The 22,514-nt window shown below is 35.9% G+C and overlaps 1 protein-coding gene across 1 annotated transcript; it reads right to left on the bottom strand.

Annotated features, from left to right (window-relative positions):
• Positions 1–66: 66 nt before the first annotated feature.
• On the bottom strand, positions 67–21,859 carry LOC128227831 (uncharacterized). Its single transcript, XM_052938704.1, has 21 exons — positions 21,780–21,859; positions 21,228–21,385; positions 18,596–19,538; positions 18,000–18,300; positions 17,602–17,768; positions 17,204–17,326; positions 16,756–16,878; positions 16,375–16,449; positions 14,318–14,436; positions 13,796–13,885; positions 13,456–13,536; positions 12,068–12,169; positions 11,779–11,869; positions 11,162–11,512; positions 10,568–10,705; positions 10,285–10,367; positions 8,953–9,023; positions 6,942–6,961; positions 6,580–6,739; positions 6,248–6,321; positions 67–2,616 (listed from the first exon to the last, which is right to left on the bottom strand). Exons 2-21 carry the CDS (start codon positions 21,336–21,338, stop codon positions 2,561–2,563), a joined length of 3,279 nt encoding a protein of 1,092 aa, XP_052794664.1. The 5' UTR covers positions 21,339–21,385; positions 21,780–21,859; the 3' UTR covers positions 67–2,560.
• Between the last annotated feature and the right edge of the window lie 655 nt (positions 21,860–22,514).

The following is a 22,514-nucleotide window of genomic DNA, read 5'->3' as shown; positions in this document are numbered from 1 at the left end:
CTTAATCTTTATTGGACAGTGTGTGTCTATGTCAGATTGGGTGTAATGTGAAAACAAAGATTTTTAGCTTGTTCATAATTTATTTAGCACATCTTTAAAGAGTTCTCAATACAAACATTAATCAATCATTTGCTCTTATTAAAAGGCAAAAAAACAAAGACAGCAGACTTGTATCATTTTGACTCGAATAAATACTATGGCATATGTTCTGGTATCACAGTTTTGACTGTAACTAGTCTAAGTCATTGATTACATCATAGTAACCTACATCTTTAGTTTATATATTTCTATCGATCATGCTCTGCATTTTGACGGACTTTAGAAGCAATGTATGATTATAAAACAATGATGGGACGTCAGATATATTACACATGTTCTATACTTGGTGAATTAATTTCTAAAATATATATTCTTCATAATAATACTTGGTGCTTATTCAACATGTGAGGCAAAACAATGTAGTAAGCAGATTAGTTGGATGAACTATTTTAATATGTGTCAGTACAGCACACATTCAAAGTGAACCGTATGTTTAAAGGGTACAGGGAGACAAGCACTACAATATTTCACAACTATCTGTAACAATTGTCTCCCTTAGAGTAAACTTAAATAGAGCAACACAATTTCAAGGGCCATAATCCACTCACACAAGAGCAGATTAAGCTGGTTTTCAAAAGGAACCAAGCTCATAGATATCAAATTGCTGTACATGTTTGATTGAGATACAAAAAGAAGAGGGCCATGATGGCCCTTAATCACTCACTTATCTAACCCATATTTCCAAACCCATTTATATTAATTCCAAGGTACTGCCTACTGTTTTTGATGCCAATGTCCATGCAAAAATATTCTTAACAACTGTTAAATAATCAAAGTTAAAAGCTTTCCTGCCTGATTTCAGAACGAATTCCTGAGCTTTGAAACCCATGTTTAGTCCAAAGTGGAGTATATATCATTGTAACTTTAACCTTTGCTCAATTGTATCAATCAAGTTCTACATTTCAACTAATTTAAGAAGAAATGTATGATTACATCTATTAAACACTGAGTATATTTCATTATTATATTTCTAATATACATGTAGATCAATACTTTTTTTCTAAAAAAACAAACAACTCATTGGAAACATTACAAAATAGATGATCCCAAATTGTTACGAGTTGTAGTGATTTATACTTTGAAACAAATACCCTGGCTGGAAATATTAATCTATGCTTATTTAGATTAACAAGTTTAATCTTTCAATTTATTTCTGACACATGATTAGTATTCAGTTGTGATCTTATGACACTTGATAAGATTGGGAACATAAACTTCCTGAAGAACTAATAAGGAAGCACAGTCCACTTATATTATTGTTGTTGCGCGGCCTATTTATACATTATTGCATAGCTTAGAATCATTCGGAATAATACAGGGATTGTGAAACAAACCATGAACATGCACTCCTTTGTGTAGCTACACATGTACACATACATGTAGAAGTTGCAGTTAGGTTTTAAAGTTTTTAAGGAACCCCTGTATATAATTGGTATAAATTGGTTTATATGTCAAATTTTGGTTATCAAAAAAATGTTATCAAAGTTATTAACAAAACATTTATTTAACAATAATGATATACCAACAAGCCATCATAAATGGCTATTGTTGTATGCAAATGTGAACAAATGTGTAAAAATTAGATACATACAGATACATATTTAAATGTACAATGCACTCTTATATTTAGTGGTTACAAACAAAAAAACTCAACATATATAAACCAATTTCTATGCTACATAAAATATTGTACATTTGTGAATGTACTCACATTTGTTGATTGAGTGGAGTACCGTACAACATTTACCATAACATATAATACAAATATTGATGAATATGTGAATTATGATGTTGAATTAAATATTGTCCAATTACATAGAATGCTTGTTTGGTAAGGGCTAGAAAAAATATTTTTAGGTATGATGCCCTTTTTGTAGAATTCAAAAATTATACTTTCCATTGTAAAAGGAAAAAAATAGTTCCAACAACATTGGGTTTCAATAAAAGCCTATGGCTGGCATGGGAAACTTATAATAAAAGCTTTCAGTTAGATATAAGTATAACTGGATGATTGTTGTTCTTTCATAACTACATTTCAATATTATAGAATAAACAAGAGCTCTCACAAGTTGTAAATATTTTTTACAATGAATTAATGAAATATCAATGATAAAAAATAATTAAATAAAATAAAGGCAATCTCACATAACACATACTTATTAGATTATTGATCAAACAATTCATCATCGTTATAAACACTGATTTAAAATATACCTTAAAATCAAGCAGTTATGACAATATCCATTTGAACAAAAAAAAATTATAGCATGCATCCAAAGATTAAAACAATAATTATCATTACATAAGGAGTACATTCATAGTTCAATTTCCAACGTAGATGGATATAAAATGAGTAACCGGTATCACATTGACAAAGCCCATGGATTTTAATCCAGTTGAGTTCTACAACCCACTGTAAGGAGCAGCCAATGTTCACACATGAAACATTCACTCCGCATCATCACTGTTGGTTTTCGCTGGTCCCTGATTGGCTACCTGTGTCACTTCCTGGTGCCTCTGAAACATGGGAGAAATATATGATTGTCAGCAACATTGACCCTGACATGTACATGTATCTTTGTAAGTCAGCACACATTGAACAATACTTCTTTTATTTTACTTCACAAATACATACAACAGAATTCATTAAAGGTCACACATGAAACTATTCAAATATTGATAGAGAATATTTGACCTCTAATAAACGCTCTACTGGCATGGCTCTTGTGGTCATTTTCAATCCAGAGCATGTATGTATGTGTAATAGGTAACAAACATATAGTTCACGTTTTGTGTTTGGATTAACTGAAAAGGTTCAATATCTGAGGACAGAAAGTGTTGTAACTCAATGTAAGTAGATTAGTTGCATGAACTATTTTAATATGTGCCAGGTAAAGGTCATCTGACGAAAAAAATATTTGCTTTCAAAACTGTACTCATGGTCAAAATTTCATTTCTGTAGCTTTAAAAAAAAAAAGTTGGTCAAAAGGTCAAAGGTCATCCGAGGACAATATTGATGCTCGTTTGCAAAACTTTACACATGGTCCAAATTTCATTGCTGTAGCTTTAAAAATACAAAAGTAGGTCAAAAGGGGTGGGGCCAGCTTTGGCTTCAGGGGCATAATTTCAACTGTTTTGCTAGACAATCATCATATAATGCTCCCCAACAAATATCAATGGTATGAGCCTTGTGGTTTGAAACAAGAAGGTTCTTTCTATTGTCTCTAGAAAACTTGTGACCCCGGGGGCAGTGCCAGTTTTGACCCCAGGGGCATAATTTGAACAACCATTGTAGCGGACCACTAAATTATGCCTTATTCAAAATAGCAACGGTCTGCATAGCTGGTTCAGACAAAAAGATTTTTAAACATTCCCAATTTAAGTATACCAAACCGGTGAACCCCGGGGGATGGCCAGTAATGACTCCAGGGCCCCTGGCAGGGGTATAATTTGAACAAAAATTCACAAGCAATTGTGTTTAGATGGATGCGCTAACAACAGACACTTTGGCCAATAGAGCTAAAAATGGCCTTTGGCCTTCAACAAGAACAAGGGAGAGTAATTCACAAAATCAACTGCAGAACCAGAAAGCAAGTTGTCTCCCTTTAATCCTAGATTTGACTATACATGTAAACTTGGCTAAAAATAGACTTCGCTTATGTAGACTTGGCTAAAAATAGACTTAATATAGCTAAAAAATAGCATTTTTTTTTAACTTTCAAGGCCCATTATCTAGGCCATTCTCATTCATCAGAGGTTCCATCGTTATAAATCTAACCTCTGATTCAATCGCTGACAAATCGAGTGCAAAGCTATTAATAGATTATTTTCCTGATGCCATCATCATCATCGCTGTCCAATCAAAACACTTGTTATATAAAGTACGGGAAAATTTCATAACATTCGCAACATTGAAATTCCATTCGATAGAAGATGTAAACAAATATGGACGAGATCAAAATATGCGGTATATGTGCCAGTTTAATCGTATAAAAGGTAGGTAACTCTGGTAAACGAGAATGAATCTAGGCATGCATGAGCGGATCTGGCTGGTTTTCGAAAGGAATATCTGATGGATATCTAAATACTGTACATGTTTTATCGAGATACAATCAAAACTGAAGACTGTATCGTGTTCACAAGCAATTGTTTAATAACGCACTGATGCACACACTGACGCACGAATGCACATACGACATACACATTATCATCACATAAGCTCTTCTGGCCTATGGCCAGTAGAGTTAAAAATATCTTAATATGTGACCCATTATTTTATTTTTTTGAGAGTACACAAAGTATTATCTCTTACTGTTTCTTATATTACAGTATGATAAAAAATATACTTGGGTGCAAATTTGCCCTGTGTCATATATGTGCATATAAACGCAAATACAGCTGATATTATGACACTTTGTTTGCGTCAAATGGTCCTCCTAATGTTTTGTTTACTTTTATTTGATATTTCTGTTACTATAGATCCCATTATTCAGATGTATATATTGTCTCTTTCTTTGTTCAGATGTGAATCTTAAATTGTTATGTAATATCATTAATATTCTTTAAAATACTGTACCTTTAAATTATTTGCAAAATTTGATACATGCTATTTATTTTATTTTATCTGAAGGCTTTATTCTTAAACAAACTCTTATTTCTTGTGTCTACATTTTGCCTTTGATTTTAGCACCAATTCATTTAAATTCTAGATAAATCTTTAAGCAACAGGCTTTAGCTGAACAATTAAAGTTAACTAATTCTGAGTGAGACATTTCAAAGATTCCTTTTATTTCTATAACCTTTAAAAACAACAAGATGTTTGATAAAAAAACATAAAGAGTCACTTGTATTCTAGACTTCAAACTGTAAGGTGCTCCATTACATGTTTAAGTACGCAAATACACAGTTGCGTAATTGTATTTTGACAGGTCAAAGTTTTTGTCATACCAAATGAAACCTGAAATGGGGTAGAGGGTGAAGGGGTTAATATACACCAAGGCATCGATCTGCTTAATCCCAAATTGGCCCCAGCTAGTAGAATAGCTACCCGCCTGCATTTAATTTGTGATACAAATATATTTATTAGAAACAGTTAAGACACTTAATTTTTGTTACAAATACATGAACATTTATTAGGAACAGTTAAGGCATCTAATTTCTGTTACAAATATATTTATTAGAGACAGTTAAGATATTATTTCATTTGTGTTACAAATACACGTATATTTATAAGGAACATTTAAAGTAACACGCTCATGGTCTGTAAAATGCACTTTATTTTTAAATATGAAATTAACAAAAATACCAAAAGCTTGAACCCTTCAGCAAATGTTGATATTTGCACAAATATCGTCTTTGAGGACCACAATTTTCACTAGGGTTAATAATGCGATTGAAAATTAATTACAGCTGTGGTGTTGCGTGATTGGTTGATTGACATTATCACGTGATGTTATCAATGTATCCTTAAAGGTCAACATATCCACCTCTTTTGTGGACTAGCTAGCTGTTTTCTATTTTTTTTCTAACTTTACCGGCGTACGTTCGAAACCCACTGAAACCAAATTACTTTATGCTATAACTGTATTTTTTTGCAATATCGATATCATAGAGTGAAATAATGATAAAATAAGTGTTTTCAGATGCATTACTGGGAAAACTTATTTTTGGTCCAAAAACACAAGCGAGTCACTTTAAGGCATCTACTTTATTTTACAAATTTATAATACTAATACTTATGCTACAAGACAATTTTGATGGCCGTGTATAAATCATTTCTACCAGTGTTCCGTACAACTGTATACATATATTTATCGTGGAGATTATTAAATTTTTATGAACATTCATTGTGTGTTGCTTCAGGACTGTAACCACACATTTACGTCATACTTGATTCTTAATTTGTTTTGAGAATGAAACTAACAGCTTTCTGTCATCCTTACAAAAAATGGTCTGAAAGACACACAGATTTCTTTAGTCATTTATTATCATTAAAAATTGATATTTATTTAAAGTATTAATCATTTTATTCAATTGCCATAATTTTATAAACATCAAAAATATGCCCAGGGGCTCTTTGTGGCAAATTTGCTTTATATTAGGCAAATGTTGGGCATATAAACGTAGCATTTCACATCTCGCGACCTACCTTCTCTGCGTATTGGGTAGTTTTTCTGAGTTAACAGGTCACATAGCTTTTTCTCTCCTAACAATACTTTGCACCTAAAGACAGAAACAAATTATTATTAGAAAAAAATAAAACTTGAATTATTTGACTTAAAAAACACAGATGTATTTAACTTACATTCATTACTTTACTTTAACTGACTTTTAGCAATAATGACATATATGCTCAATATCATTTTATTCATTCACAAAGAATAATAATATCTGCTGCAAAACAGTTGTCATTAAAGAAAGTCATACCAGAAGAAGTATAATATTTATCAATCTGAAGGAAAGCCAGGAGAGTCAACTTACTGTCTGTTCTGTATCTTAACAAGGAATGCGATGGTTGGTGATTTCTGGAACATTTTCTCTGTGGTTGCATTTACCTCTGGGGGAAATGGCCGCCAGATGCCCTCAGGGTCACAAACTTGCCACAAAACCCGGGGATCCACTGGCGGGGAAGGGCTTGGACCTTTGGGGAAATTTGGAGAGGAATTTGCACACATATATTTGAATAACCGTCATTAAAATCTGCCACATATTTGGTCATCATGCTACAGCTTACTTACTTGAAACAATGGCAAGTTGATATATCTTTGATACATGGAGTATACACTGTGATAAAAATCAGCTGAAGTGACAACCATTGCTAAAATACCTGAAACATGTCTTACCTGCTTTTGGACCAGGTTCTCTGAAAATATATAAAAACAATACTTAAGACAAAAACACCACCAGTATGAACTTTCTTAAGCACATTTTTAAAAACATTAATAGGACTCACAAACGGAAGGGCCAAACAAACTGACTTTTTTCAACAACATGAATGTCTTAAAAATAGATTTCCTCAACAGGCAGATTTCTTTCCAAAGTGATGCTGATGTGGTGGAACAGGAAACAGATTTTTACATCGTGGGATTCAACATGGCCCTGATGTCATTTCCGTACACAGACATGGGAAAAAGTCACAAGGTGTAATCAAGCTTGTTTTCAGCGGCAAGTATAGATTCGGTCTTTAAAATAACAAAACATGATGAGGACAGAATAAATTAAATGTAAATTGCACAATTGAGATTTGAGATGAAATGGTCACCTAAACCCCCCCCCCCCCCCACACACACACACATTACACCCCACACCAAATTGTCCAAGTTCTCACCAATACATCCCCTCCAATATCAAATTGTAGACCGGTCCCTGTTGAGGTGTATACAGTATCATGATCCTTCTGATTTAAAGGATGAACAGGGATAAACAGAGCCAACACAGGTTATCCTGATATCACAAAGACAGCACCACAGACTGTCCTGGAATGACCAGGACCTTCCCAGACCAACACGGATGATATCCCAGATCAGCTACAGACTGTCCAACAAGCAACACCGACCAGGATCAACATGGTTATGCTACAGACTTTCTCAGAGCCAACACGGTCACTACACAGACTACCCAAGATTGAAAAATCCCCCCCCACTTGGTCCCGACGGTCCGGGATAACACCCAGGGCAATTTTGGACTGTTTAACACTGCCTTTGTGATCTGGACAGTCAAGAACCATTTCTGTCTTCAAAAACCATCCCCCAGCTGTGCTGGATCAGCCCGGACCCAACAGAGATCCAACAGGGATCTATTACCATATCAGAAAATTTGTGAGACCCTGCCCATTCTAAAATCATACCTGTGTGTGGGACTCTGCCCTGCCCAATCTAGAATCACGCCTGTGTGTGGGACCCTACCCTGCCCATTCTAGAATCAAGCCTGTGTGTGGGACCCTGCTCTGCCCATTCTAGAATTACACCCGTGTGTGGGACCCTGCCCTGTCAATTCTAGAATCACACCCGTGTGTGGCACCCTACCCTGCCCATTCTAGAATCACGCCTGTGTGTGGGACCCTGCCCATTCTAGAATCACACCTGTGGGTGGGACCCTACCCTGCCCATTCTAGAATCAGGCCTGTGTGTTGGATACTACCCTGCCCATTCTAGAATCACACTTGTATGTGGGAACCTACCCTACCCATTCTAGAATCACGCCTGTGTGTGAGACCCTACCCTGCCCATTCTAGAATCGAGCCTATGTGTGGGACCCTGCCCTTCCAATTCTAGAATCGCACCTGTGTGTGGGACCCTGCCCTACCAATTCTAGAATCACACCCATGTGTGGGACCCTACCCTGCCCATTCTAGAATCGAGCCTCTGTGTGGGACCCTACCCTGCCCATTCTAGAATCACGCCTGTGTGTGGGACCCTACCCTGCCCATTCTAGAATCGAGCCTCTGTGTGGGACCCTGCCCTGCCCATTCTAGAATCAGGCCTGTGTGTGGGACCCTACCCTGCCCATTCTAGAATCAGGCCTGTGTGTGGGACCCTACCCTGCCCATTCTAGAATCAGGACTGTGTGTGGGACCATGCCCTGCCCATTCTAGAATCACACAATGTGTGGGACCCTCCCCTACCCATTCTAGAATCACGCCTGTGTGTGGGACCCTGCCCAGCCCATTCTAGAATCACACCCATGTGTGGGACTCATTTGTGAGTCTTAACATATTAAGTTAAAGTTCAATCACAGTGCACTGCAAAATGAACATTTTTAGATCTTAAACACTGTATGCCTATGACATACATACATGTAGACATGAGAAAAGCAACTGTATATTGGTAGGTAGATAATGGCTGTTATACTTACAGCAGCTTAACGTCATATTTTTTGCTGTATCCATATCTGTAGTTTCCCTGGCCACCATGTTGCCATATCACCTGGAGATAAAATTCTGAGTAAAGAATTTCCTTCACAATTGCAGTATCACACCGAACAAAATTTTCAACAAGCAAATTTGTTGAATTGATATCCCCCACCTGATTGGGCTAAGTCAAGGAATGGAAATCAATTGTTGGTGAAATAATTATATATGAGTTTGAGTTTGATTGCAACTGTTTGAAATAAAAAAATATTGTATATAATGTAACATTTAGAATTGACCAAGAAACCTAGTTTATGACTCCATGTTACCCAGTTCCAAACTTATCTAAGATTTTATCAAGGCAAACATTCTGATCAAGTTTCATTAAGATCGGTCCAGATATATTGCAAAAAATATAGCCTCTAGAGTGTTCAAAAGTGTTTTTTTTAAGATTTTACCCACATGACCTACTAGTTTCAAACTATTCCAAGATTTCATTGAGGCAAACATTCTAATTAAGTTTCATGGAAATTAGAGCAGATGTATTGCCCCTAGAGTGTTCCCAAGATTTCTGTAAGATATGACCTAGTGACCTAGTTTTTGACCCCATGTGACCAATTTTAAAATTCTTGTAAAATTTCATTAAGGCAAACATTATGACCAAATTTGAACATAACTGACTATTCAATACCAATGTTTCGTTTGGGACACAATTTTTCAAAGATCCCACCTACTGTCCTGATTTCTGACCCCATGTGACATCAAGACCAAGTTTGAACATAATCCAACCAATCATTTCAATTCCGGACAAAAACATTCTAAGATTTGACCTAGTGACCTTATTTTTGATCATATAAGACCCAGTTTTATTTACGAACAAGATTTCATCAAGGAAAACATTCTGATTAAGTTTTGTTAATATCTGACCATGTATAATGCCTCTAGTATGTTCCAAAGATTTTTCTAAGATTTGACCTAGTGACCTAGTTTTTGACCCCATGTGATCCACTTTTACAAGTGGTGGAGAGTTGATCCAGGGGAACATTCTGACCAAGTTTGAACATTTTCTGATCAATGCCTACCAAGATATGGTACTGGATGGTTGGACAGATGGAAGGACAGACGGAAGGACGGACGGACAACGCCAAAACAATATCTCCCTCCCGGGGGAATCTTTGATTCGGCAGGGGATAACAAACTAATAGCTGTATTTATTCAGTGCACCAAAATCTGTCAAAAAGGGGTTAAACTCAACAATTATTAAAGCCCAAGTTATGAGCCTTTATATGTACATTTTGTCCCCAAAAAGTTGTTATACAGTAGAAAAAAATATTTACATGTAGGACACTTTTCTCAATTTTGAGGACAACTCCGGTGTTCCCTTCTCGTCCATCCTGCTCTCCCCAGCGCCAGTCTGGACCTTAAATAACATCAGCGACACTGCAGTGGTGGTTTATTAAGCCTTTCTTTACTCTTGAATTGTAATTAAAAAAAAAATTCTCCAAAAACATTTTGCTTTCATATATTCAAATGTAACCAATCTTACCTCTGTTTATCATGGTATTGTCCATTTTAAAGTCTTGAATTTAGTAGATTTACCTCCATCTATAAGACTCTCACCTCTGACCACGAGTGCCCCGATGCTCATGACTGCCTGTTCCCCACCTTGGTTCTTCACCAGGGTGATGTCGTACACCCCTCCTACCCCGTACCTGAGCTTATCAATGGTACCATCACTCCATACAACCTTCACCATCCCTGCAAGCCATAAACATGAGAGACAAAAGGGCACAGAATTTCTGATGCACATATATTTTAGGAGTTGTTCTAAATGAACATAATAGACCTTAAAATGATATCTTATTGTTTATGCATTTGTATTTATCATATTCTTATAAATGATCACAGAATTATACAGTTTATTGATACAAGATCAAGTGCTTTGTGTCCCCACCAAAGTATAAAATCATATATGTTTGATTCCAACAATTATAAAATTGACTCCAAAATTACTTAATCAGAAGATAGAAATACCATTTATATCATATATGTACGTATAAATGTTACTTTGGTTGTTTGTATATATTTTGTACATACTGTTTGAATAATAAAAAATGTCAATTTAAATAAACAAAAAAAATATAAAAATAATGATTATCCTTAAAAGCAATTATTAATAGGCAACCTAAAAAATAAAAAAACCTCCATTCTCACCATTTTTCCTCTTACTAATGACTGTCCCTGTTAAGCTGTGTCGGGTCTGGTATCCAACCCAGTCTGGGTTGGCCTTGATAGTTGCTCCAAACTCAGGTGCTGTTACTTCATCCACTATGGGCTCCAGCGACTCGGGCCCCTCCAGGGACCCCAGGGAAAGGGGGTCTGAGGGCAATTTGGACTCCATGAGATCCTGGCTTGCCCCACTAAGTGTTTGGGGTAAGGGATTGCCCAGGGATTTCTGTTTTGGTCTGGCACCTTGGTTCTGAGTGCTCAGGTGGTCTTCTTCTGTTGGCTGGGGATTTGGCTCCCGAACTGGGGACTGTCTGGGACTCTCCCTCGACTGGTTTTCTAGATGGTTTGTGACAAAAGCTCACTACTTATTTTCTTTGATGTTTTTCTGAGACAATCTAATATTGCATGTCAAACAATACAAGATGTGGAAATATCAAACATGATTGTATCAGTTACCAAACTTGGCCATGCCAGGAAGTCATTTAAGTACACGTAAATATTTGCAGGATTTGTTAAAAACTTATACCTAACAGAACATTCTTATGAAGTTTTACTCTTTTATAAAGAGAAGTTTTATTTTTGTACTGTCAATACAACTGTACCAGTTATTGGGAGACTGATGCTTGCATCTGGGTCAAGGCTGCCCCCTTGCTGACCCAGGTCCAGGGATTTTAACATCAGCAACACCTCATTCTACAAACAGCCATAAGAATATAGACTGGAGATAGTATTACTCTATAAAAATCACAACAACTACGGTAATATATAAAGGTTACTTACATCTATGGGTGAGAGGACATTATTACATGTATACACATGTATATTATTTGTACATGAAATGCTTTAAGAATTATTCTCCAAGAACTCCCAGATCTCTTGCCCAACCCGTACCTGGGCTAGATGGTTGAGTTGTGACTTCGCAAGGTCCTCCGGTACCTGGGCAAATGTCAGGGAGCCTCCACGTAGCCGCCTGAACACCTCACTAGCCTTCTCCTGGGTTACAAATAATAAGCATGGGGAAAAAACTACAAACATTTAAATACACTACATTAAAAATGTTTGACATAATTGCTGAAATGCGCAATTTAGCAACAGGTCCTTTATTGTGTATTGTGTAACAGAACAAGACCAAATCAAGAAGCAATCAACAATGTTATTAGCATGACTGTACATGTGCTTATTTTCTCTGGCAATACGTGAACCAATTTTCATTTGAATATTTGAATGTTTTTTTGAGTTATGGCCTAGGTTAAAAATTTGCATGCAAACGATACCAAGGCATGGCAACATCTCAAAAAAAAATCTTCGAAAAACAGACACGCTTCAATAACTAAATCAAATGAATTCAAATATCCATGCCAACTGTTGAAATTGCAAACTGGGAATAGCTAAGGTTGAAGTGAAAGTTAAATTGTTAAAGAATTATTAATATTACCGGTACAACAATAAAATGTACAACAAGAGCTGTCACAGTATGTGATGAATGCCCCCGAATGTGACATTGACCTACGAACAAGGTCAGTACATGAAAAGTTGATCTTGCCTTTATGTGTCAAATACATATGGCAAGTTATTTTAAATTTCCTCTGAACATAAAAAAAATACCACCCATACTTGACAACCTACACTATTATGTCCTTATATTCAGAATTCCCTTGTGAATAAACACTTAGTGTATCTTTCACCTTAGAGGTAGGGACATGGGTCTTGCACAGGACACGTCGTCTTCGTATGTGGAACACATGTAGCAAGTTATTTTAAAATCTATCCATACAAGGGAAAGTTACAGCCCGGACATGACAACCTATACTCTATGTCCTTATATGCAGCACTCCATTGTGAATAAACACTAAGTTTGACCTTGACCTTTGAGGTACGGACACGGGTCTTGCAGGCAACACGTCGTCTTGGTATGTGGAACACATGTGGCAAGTTATTTTAAAATCTGTGCATACAAGAGAAAGTTACAGCCTGGACACGACAACCTACACTCTATGTCCTTATATGCAGCACTCCATTGTGAATAAACACTAAGTGTGACCTTGACCTTTGAGGTAGGGACACCAGCCTTGCACGCCACACGTCGTCTTGGTATGTGGAACACATGTGGCAAGTTATTTTAAAATCTGTCCATACAAGGGAAAGTTACAGAGCGGGACGGACGGACGGTGCGATTTTAATATGCCCACCTTCGGGGGCATAAAAAAATATAAAAAATACTAGTAGTATGAACTTGAAATAAATGCTTGAACACTCAATCAGGTGATGTGTAAACTAACCTGGATTCTGAAATGTTGTGTGAGGTATTCTATACAATCCAATGGAAACAGTCTGTTGTTAGAAACAGTAGCCAGCACATCCTGTAGAAAATGAAAATATAATACACAAAAAGATATACAATGCTAGCAAAATAATAAACATAAGACAAGTTTGATTTAAATTAGGCTTTTCTATTTAAGGTTGCATTCAGCATAAATCTACCCATCTAACTCGATATTAATCTTGGATTACACATCAATATCTGTCTTATGTCTAGGACGGGAATACATGAAGCATGAAGCCAGTCGCTACATAACTGACCTGTGGTAGAGACAATAAGCATGAAGCCAAGTGACTTACCTTTGCATAGTTGTCAGAGACGAGGAGACAGTCAATGCCATGGACAACGTCACGCTTTGAGGCCAACAGCTGCTGGAGTTCTTGGAATGCCTGAAAATCAAGGGCAATAACTCTGTAGAGAACACAGAACTTTTACTTGTCTTATAATAGCAGATTTACTTTTTTAAAGGTTATGGTTTATTTGTATGCAATGCTAGAGAAACAGTTTTTTTTTCTTCATAGAAACTAAGCATACATGCATTGTAGGTATTTCAACATTAATGATATAATACGAACTCCTCTTTAGTGAAACTGATGGTATTTTAAATGCATTAACAAGAGTGCTGCTAGAAAATACAAATGGTCAGTCCAAAAAGGGGCATAACATGACAATTATTAAAGAGTTAAGGGACTTGATATACATGTGCAAAATGTCTCTTGAATAATGTGCACAACATTAAATTTAATATCTTCCAACAGTTTTTGAGTCATGGTTATGGTTAAAGTTTTTGGACTACGATGATTTTTTTTCGTGATGATTACCTGAGGCTCAACCCGACTGCTGTCTGTCCCACTCAGCCTGTGCTTCTCTGTAGCGAAGCCGTCTGTGATCAGGATGATCCTGGGGCGAACCTTCAGCTGACCAACATCAACTATTCCTCCTGGAAATGTTTTTATGGTAAAGTATAGGAAATAAAGACAGTGATTTTAAAATTGTAACAATAGCAGAAGAAGTCTTGAAATTGACAAACATCGTAAAAAACATTTTGAAATAAGTCCAAGTTTTTGTTATTATAGGAAAAATTGAATAGATTTCTTACCAAACAAAACAGTATGTGAACTAAAGCCGTCACAAAATGTGATAAGGGCTGAGAATGATAGCATATAGGAAAGAGGGAGTGATAAAGTAAAGAGGGGTTACTACCGTATTTTCTCGACTATAAGGCGATTCGCTTATAAGACGGCCCCCTAACTTTGCCTATGAAATCTGGTGCTTTTTGTTTCGACTCGCTTATAAGACGGGGTCAATTTTTAAGCAAATCTAAAATGCTAAAATTCTTCCTAATGTGTAAAAATGTTCAAGCTCAACGGACAATTATCGACTTTCGCGGTAACTGTTTTTGTTTTACTCAAAGAAAATGGCGGGCAACTGTGAGCTCTCTATTTGGAGGTAGGTTAAAACTGAGTACATACGTTTGCAGGACAGGCCGTTACTTATCGAAATTGTAATAATTAATTAATAACAACATATGTTTGTTTTAGTTTATTTTTTATTGAAGACACCAATGAAGTTCTTCGGCAAAATAAATGGCTTCAATAACATAACTGCGAAAAGCCGAGGCATGAATAGGTGTTGGTTTAGCAATAATGCTTTAGGCAATATTGTCCCTTGATTGGCGACGAACATAAAGGATTCATATTCGCATTGTCATTTGTTTGCTTAATCAAATTGACAGTTAGGTACCTACATCATATTAACATTCCAATTTATTGATTTGATATATCTGTCATACTAATTATACTGACACGCGCCATGAGAAAAAATGCAGATATAACGGTACACTGTGTGACGTCAGAGCACGCGCGGTGAAGAGATTTCGTGTTGTTGTTTACTTAATTGCCCCATACTTATATCAGCAGACGATAGACTGGATAGACGAATACCCTATGTAAAATTTAACTGATTTTGACTTGAATCTTTTTTTAATATTTTATCGACTCGCTTATAAGACGGGTCCCCTACTTTGGGGGTAAAAATCGGGACCCAATTTCCCCGTCTTATAGTCGAGAAAATACGGTAAGTTAATATGGGCCATGCAGTTAAATTTTCCTCAAAGATCATACAAACATTTTGTCAGAAATATCACTTTGTATCAAATTATTTTCAAAGTGTTTATACTGGAATAACACCATATTTGAACATAAACAAAGGGGGATTGATCATCAGCATACATGTATGTTTAAAGGTACTGTTATGAGAATGAAAGCTCTTGCAACATTAATTCACATTGCCATCTGTGCAAAGCAAAAGTATTTTTTGATTTATTTTTATTCTTAAATCCCAATCTTGGTTTATTTACATCAAAACATCAGGGGCTGTAACTTTGGGAGATATAGATCACAGAGTTATGGTATCTCAAACGGATATAAAAACATGCTGCAATCAACCAATTTATGATTGTCATTCTCTTCATTAAACATAAAACAACTTACTTTGTTGTCAAGGAAATAAATAAGGGGAAAATATGACAAAGTTATAGTTTTTTTAAATGTGCACACGTTGATATAGCTATTAACCAATCTTTCAAAAGTAAAAAGATCTTTTTTTTATATTTCCTATCAAAAAAGTTTAACGGTTGACATAATGATGACTCCTTCCAAACCTTTAAAGTGCTGCTGGAAAGTTAATTGATTCGTTGAAAAGGGACATTATTTAGTATTAAATAAGTTCATAAGAGAGTGTATTGTTACTTTGAGGAAATGTATAAAGTTTTGAAGTGGATATTTCAATGGGCACCATAAAGTGGAAATGACAAAAGTAATAAAGAGTACAACAGAAGGTGCTTGCTTTCTGAAAAACAGTCACGTAAATGCCTTACCCCTCTCATTGAGCTCTGTTAGCGCCAAGGCCAGGCCCAGCCACAAGGGAGAGGGGCCTCCAACCTCCAGACACTCTGAAATACAATGTCATCACCATTTTAATGAATTCTGAAAAATGAATTACCTTCTTTTAAGATTATCTTGAGGTGCTCAAAATGACAACTGATGACAACTGATATCATGAGGTTTGGTCAGTTCCTCTTTTGCCATCCAAAAAAGACATACCAGTACAACTCTTTTACTTTTTTGTGATCATTTATAGTATTCTCATAAGTTTCTTAATATTTAACAGATAAATACAGAATGGACTACATGTAGAGAGAAGATCTTTTCTACAATGCAACTCAAGCGTGTTTAATATCTAACAGTAACATGCTCACCTAGTGTTTTCCTGATCCGGTCAAAGTCATTGGTCAGGTGTTGGACAATGGTGTTCCTCTTCCCAAACGTTACCAAGGCAACATTCTCCTCCAAGTCATATTCTATACTATTGTTCTCAAAACCTATAAAATGTCATATTATTGACAGAATAAGGGAGTGGCGATTTCTCATCATCCAAATAAATGGAATAAGTATTTGCAAAATTATTCAAGATTATTTCAACATACGTTGTCTTTGTTTTTCACATTAAACTACCATTTAATGCAAAATTAAGTAGCATCACCTTTGCTGTTTAAGCAGGAATACTTAATTTATTATCTAAAATAGTAACTTATTTAATTACAAGCAGACATTTTCAGACAGTTTTTCATACATATATTTGATAAAAATCAGAAACAGTTTTGTTCATGATTCAGTTCATCAGGGCAGTGTTTAAGGTGAGCCTACCATCCAGTAGCTGTCGGATGGCAGTTATCCCCTTCTCTAAATTATCCCCTTGCATACTGTCAGAGACATCAAGACAGATCACTGTGTCCACTCCTGATGACTTCACGTCACTGCATTCATGGGCTGTACAAAAAGGAAAACTCAAAAGGTTTTGAAGATATTAGAAGTTTAATAGATGCTACCGTATGAACAATTAGTTTTTTTAATACATTGTGATATTTCCTACTAAAATTTTATGTTTTTGTTACCAACTTTTAAATTTTACATCCTAAAACACAAAGAAAAGACGTACACCAGTTAGATGTAATTGAAAATGATAACACAGACATTCATGACTGGCCAAAGATAGAAACATGCTGAACACTTTGATAATCAAATTAAGATTTACTACCACCAACCATGGTCTTTTTCTCTCTGTATCAGTTCCTGAATATGGGCATCCTCGACTTGATCCCTGTGTCGCTGACCGAGGCCGTTCCTGATGAGACTCCCATTCGAGAGCACACCCATTCGTCTGTAGGGAGGCCCCGACTGTAACATCTCCTCATGGGCCTCCTCACGGAACCTGGAAATAACTATCTTACAGATCTCCAATGGTAGGCATGGTTTGGTATGCTGTGAAATGTAACCTTGTGGTGATTGTTTAATATCTTGTACAGTGAAACCATGTTTTAATTCCATTCCTATACAAATTTATGAACAAGAATCATGCTAATAATCAAAATTGAGAAACTTGATACCAATGGTGTGTATAGCTACTTTGCACGATTTTGTATCACAACACTTCCATTCTCACCTGTTGTCTTCATCTCCGTGTTCATTCTTCAGCCCTGAAGGGGGCAGCACCTGGTTGTTGGTCGCAAACTCTGGGGACTGAGGGAATGTTGGTGTTTGGTGTTCTTGTTGTTTTGGTGCTGCTGGTTGCTGCTGCTGCTGCTGTTTCAGTGATGGTGCTACTGTTTGCTGCTGTTGCTGCTGCTGTTGTTTCTGTGATTGGGCTGCTTGCTGCTGCTGATGTTGCTGGTTTGGAGGCAGCAGAGGTGCCATGTTTAAAGACTTATCATCTTGCTTGGGTTTGGGTTTAACTTCTTCAGCTCCTGGAGTTGAATTGTCCATTTAGCTAAACATGTAGTTGATATGATGCCTAAATCAGATAATTACCTACTTTGTTTAACTTTTTTTTTATATTAAACCCAAATCAACATGCATTTGTTGGTCGCAGGTTATTAAGTACCTACTAAGTGTCTTCCCCACTGTTAAACAATTATGACTTAGTTATACCAGGGTAGTCCGATGTCATGGAAAGTAATTTAAGAAAGGAAATATTTCACTTTTGTTATAAATGGAAAAACATAACAACCTATAACTCTGAGAAAAAAAATACTAACAAACCTTCAACGACTGTGAATGAGTTCATCAGGAAGTCAGGCCTGTTGTCCCAGGCAAACTTGGTTTGTTTTCCTTTCAGACTTGAATATGGAATCTTTCTTGGTGCTCCAACTTTGGATGGAACCTGTGATACTCTTGAAACAGAAGAAGAAACTATGTCAAAATTGAGACCATTGGGCCCTTTCTGTCTTGGACGCTTTTTAACTTCTGGCTCAATTTCTTCAAGATTTTCTTTAGTGTTATCTTCCCTAACTTCAAAGTCATTCTGATCCTGGTCAAATGCTGCCTCAGAATCTGTCACATTCCCACCAAATGTAACTGCCTTTCTTTCAGTATCTTCAGTGGTTGAAGCTTCATCATCATCATCTATTTCTTTAACCTCTGTTTCTGAAGAGTTTCTGGTCAATGTATCTTGACCAAAGTCAAAGCCACTTGAAGAAAAGCTTGCCACAGAGTCTTTCTTCTGTCTCTTTTCACTAGGTGAAGCGTAACCATTTAGTGAATCACCAGAATCACCTGATTTTCCTAATACCTGTTCCCCCTCTTTCTTCCCATAGTTTACTGGACCTTCAATTCCTAAATGACTATCACTGTTGGATGGAGAAATGTTTGGGTGAAAGGATGGTGCTATGTCAACATTTTCCTGCGGTGACATAAGATTAGGTGCAGAGTGGTTCTGTCTGATGTTGGACCTATGTGAATAACTTGCAACATCGTTCTCAGTAATTGTGTCCATCTCATCAAGTATGGGGCGGCCTCTCTCAGGACTGTGTGACAGGCCCTGGTCCTCCCCTCGACGTCCGGTGTAGATGAACGCAGAGCTGCTGGAGGATATAGAGGAGCTGTGTCGCGAGCTCTGTCGCCGTAGCAATGAGCTGTGCACCTCCTGCCTCAATATGTCCATCTTCTCACCAACCTCACTCACCTTTGATTCCATCTCTGTCACCTTGGGATTGAAATTAAAAATATAACCGTATATGTCTTATTAAACATGCAGGGCATGTGGCTTTTTAAGAAGTCTGCACGCACAAAAAGGAACATTTTCCCCATTCAGTATATTTTTGAATCAGTCAAATTTTTTACATAAAACACATCCTTCTTTATAAATCAATAAAGTGGTCCACGGCACACAGGGGTTAAAAGTCAATACACAATTTTCAGCAATTTTAGTGTGACTGTTGTTGTGTACAACAGGGAATGGTGTTTCTGTATATGCATGACTTCAGCAAGTGCTTTAAAATGGGGAAGTAGGAGTTTTGGAGTTTAGGGTTAAGTTATCCATTATTCATGTCTCAAATTAGGAAAAAAGATCCACGAAAAGATCCCCGGTGCATTTATTAGGGCATGCATGTTTAATGGGACATTTAACAATATAAACTGAGTTGAGACTTAAAAGTTTAGACCATTATTGGAGCATTTAGACCATTATTGTTTTCATCAAATGTTTGTGGGGTAGTTAAAGGCCATAACCAACCTCTTAATCAAGTTTGAAGACTGTAAGCCAAAGTGTTGTGTTCAAGGTCACTGTGGCCCTGAATTTTGATATGATGACATCAAAATCAATAAGGGTCATCTGGAGGTCATGAACAACCTTTCTACCAATTTTGGGACTTTAGGACATTGGTTATCAATCAGACAATCTTTGTGTGTTCAAGGTCATTACAAAAGGGTTACCGGTAAGTCAATCAAAGGCAGTAACTTGTATTAAGGTTCATTTCAAGGTCTGTAACCTAATTGTGTGATGGCTGTGAACTTTTAACATCAGTTACTGTGTGAATTATGAAGTCTATGGAGTGAACATTCCTGGAGAACTGAGTTAAAAACCCAAAATTGCCATAAAACTTTAACCATACTTTCTAAGTCTATCAAGTGCCATTATTTCTATTAAGGATAACATGGATTTATTTAACCTAACTGTATGATGGCTGTCAACAATTGAAGTATGAAGTGAATTGAAAGAAGGGTTTGATGAAAATCCAAACATGCCCTAAAACTTTAACCAATTAAAACTTTCTAAGTGGATCAAGGGCCGTAATTTGTATTTAGGATAACATGGAGTTATGAACTATCACTGTGTGATGGCCGTGGACATCCGTGTGAAGTACAATGCGTCCAGTGAATTCAGCAGTATTGGAGTTGTAAGTGAAAATGCCCTAAAACACAATATGCCCTGAGTCATTCAGAGCCCATAATTAGTATTTAGGATGATTAGAGTCATGGAACTTAATTGTGTGATGGTCCTGAACAAATTAGTGAAGTAAGAAGTGAATTTCAGTAAAGTTATAAGATTGAGTGTAAATGCCAACTTGCCCTTACTTTTAACCAGACACTTTCCCTGAACGAGTAGTATAACCAGCCTTATTTTTCTGAAAGTCAAGCTAAAAATGCTTGTTTTCGTTAAACAAAAAGTATCATATCTTATCATGCATGTAATATGCTAAAGTGAAAGTGAACTCTTTTATAATTATGCAAACCTTGAAGTAGGCTTTGTTATTGGTCCCAGTGCAAATGTAAATTGAATTTAGACATTTTTTTACCTTCATTGGGTTAAAATGACCACAAAACTCTTAAATTAACCAACACATGTGTATAATGATATCTAAAATAGCAAATTCTGAAAAAAATACTATATTACCTTCTTGATTAGAGTTTTGATGAGTTCCTTCAATCCTGAATTATTTTGTTCATGGGGTTCTGGGCCCAAATCCCTCATATTGACCTCGAGTTCTGTTCCCTTGTCCCCCATTCTGCTCCTTAGGTGATCACAGGGGGCTGCCTGTGTGGTGAGTCAACCTGTCACATATATAGAAACTGTGGGTTTCCAATACAAAATATTTTAAAAATTTCCAAAATTGTTCATACTAAGAAGTAGTTCTGAATTCACAATGAAAAATATACACACAATTATATTTATAATAAACAATGTACATTTAATTCATTTAAAATTCAGATTCACATATATCTTACTGGTTGATATATTTCCTTCTTAATGAGGAAAACTAATACAAAGAAGTTAACAGTTCATTTTAACCTTCCTGTTCCAACTTTCTATTTAGTATTTCAATCTTCCTAGATCATTTTAAACTATTTTTTCATCTAAAATTATATCAGTAAGACACACAGATTTAACAAACGAAACCTGATTTATATACTGCAATAATCAATGCTTTGTAATATTAATACTTACATTAAAATGTAAAAAGGTTTTCTCCAAATGATGATTGCCTTGAACAGAAACTAGTCAAAATCCCAGACTTTATATTTAACTTGGACAAGTGATATTAATACATCAAGGGGGAGTAACTTCTCCACCTACAGCATATTTGTGAAGTATGGGTTATTTCCATTTATGAGTAAAAAACATATTTCATTGTTATGCTTTTTACATTATATAAAAACAATAGAATTGTTTGTTGATTATTCATTTTTATTCCATTTGTAATTCAATTGTCAATTAATTGTTTAAATCAAATGTCTATCTAATTTCAAATTTGCTGGCACATATTTTTACTATATAAAAAACCATCTACACAATGAAAACAAAAGATCTCTATCATAATGATTATGCTTCAAGATTTGTGTTTTTGTCATGAATTTAAATTCAAAAGAATTCCCAGTCGATGAAGACATATATGTCATTTCATCATTTTAATGTTCTAAAGTTTGAATACATTAAAATATCTGAAATTCAGCCTTCATTTAATGGTTGTATTTATAATGTTGTTTGTAAGAAAAAAACAAAATTCAGGATACCTAGACCGAAGTATAGCATGGTAATTATAAAAAAGATAATTGGTTTTATGGCGACTCTAGTCTTAATAAGACAGTCAGTAAAACTACCAGTAGTAAATATATTGTTGTGTGCAAAATATGTTCAAACATTGCCTTTAAAGGGGCTGTACTCCATATGATGAAATAGCGA

The sequence above is a fragment of the Mya arenaria genome, chromosome 3 (genome assembly GCF_026914265.1).
Source record: "Mya arenaria isolate MELC-2E11 chromosome 3, ASM2691426v1".
Lineage (NCBI taxonomy): Eukaryota > Metazoa > Mollusca > Bivalvia > Myida > Myidae > Mya > Mya arenaria.
Note: the sequence above shows the minus strand (reverse complement) of the source record. Positions and strands in the feature narration are given on the sequence as shown.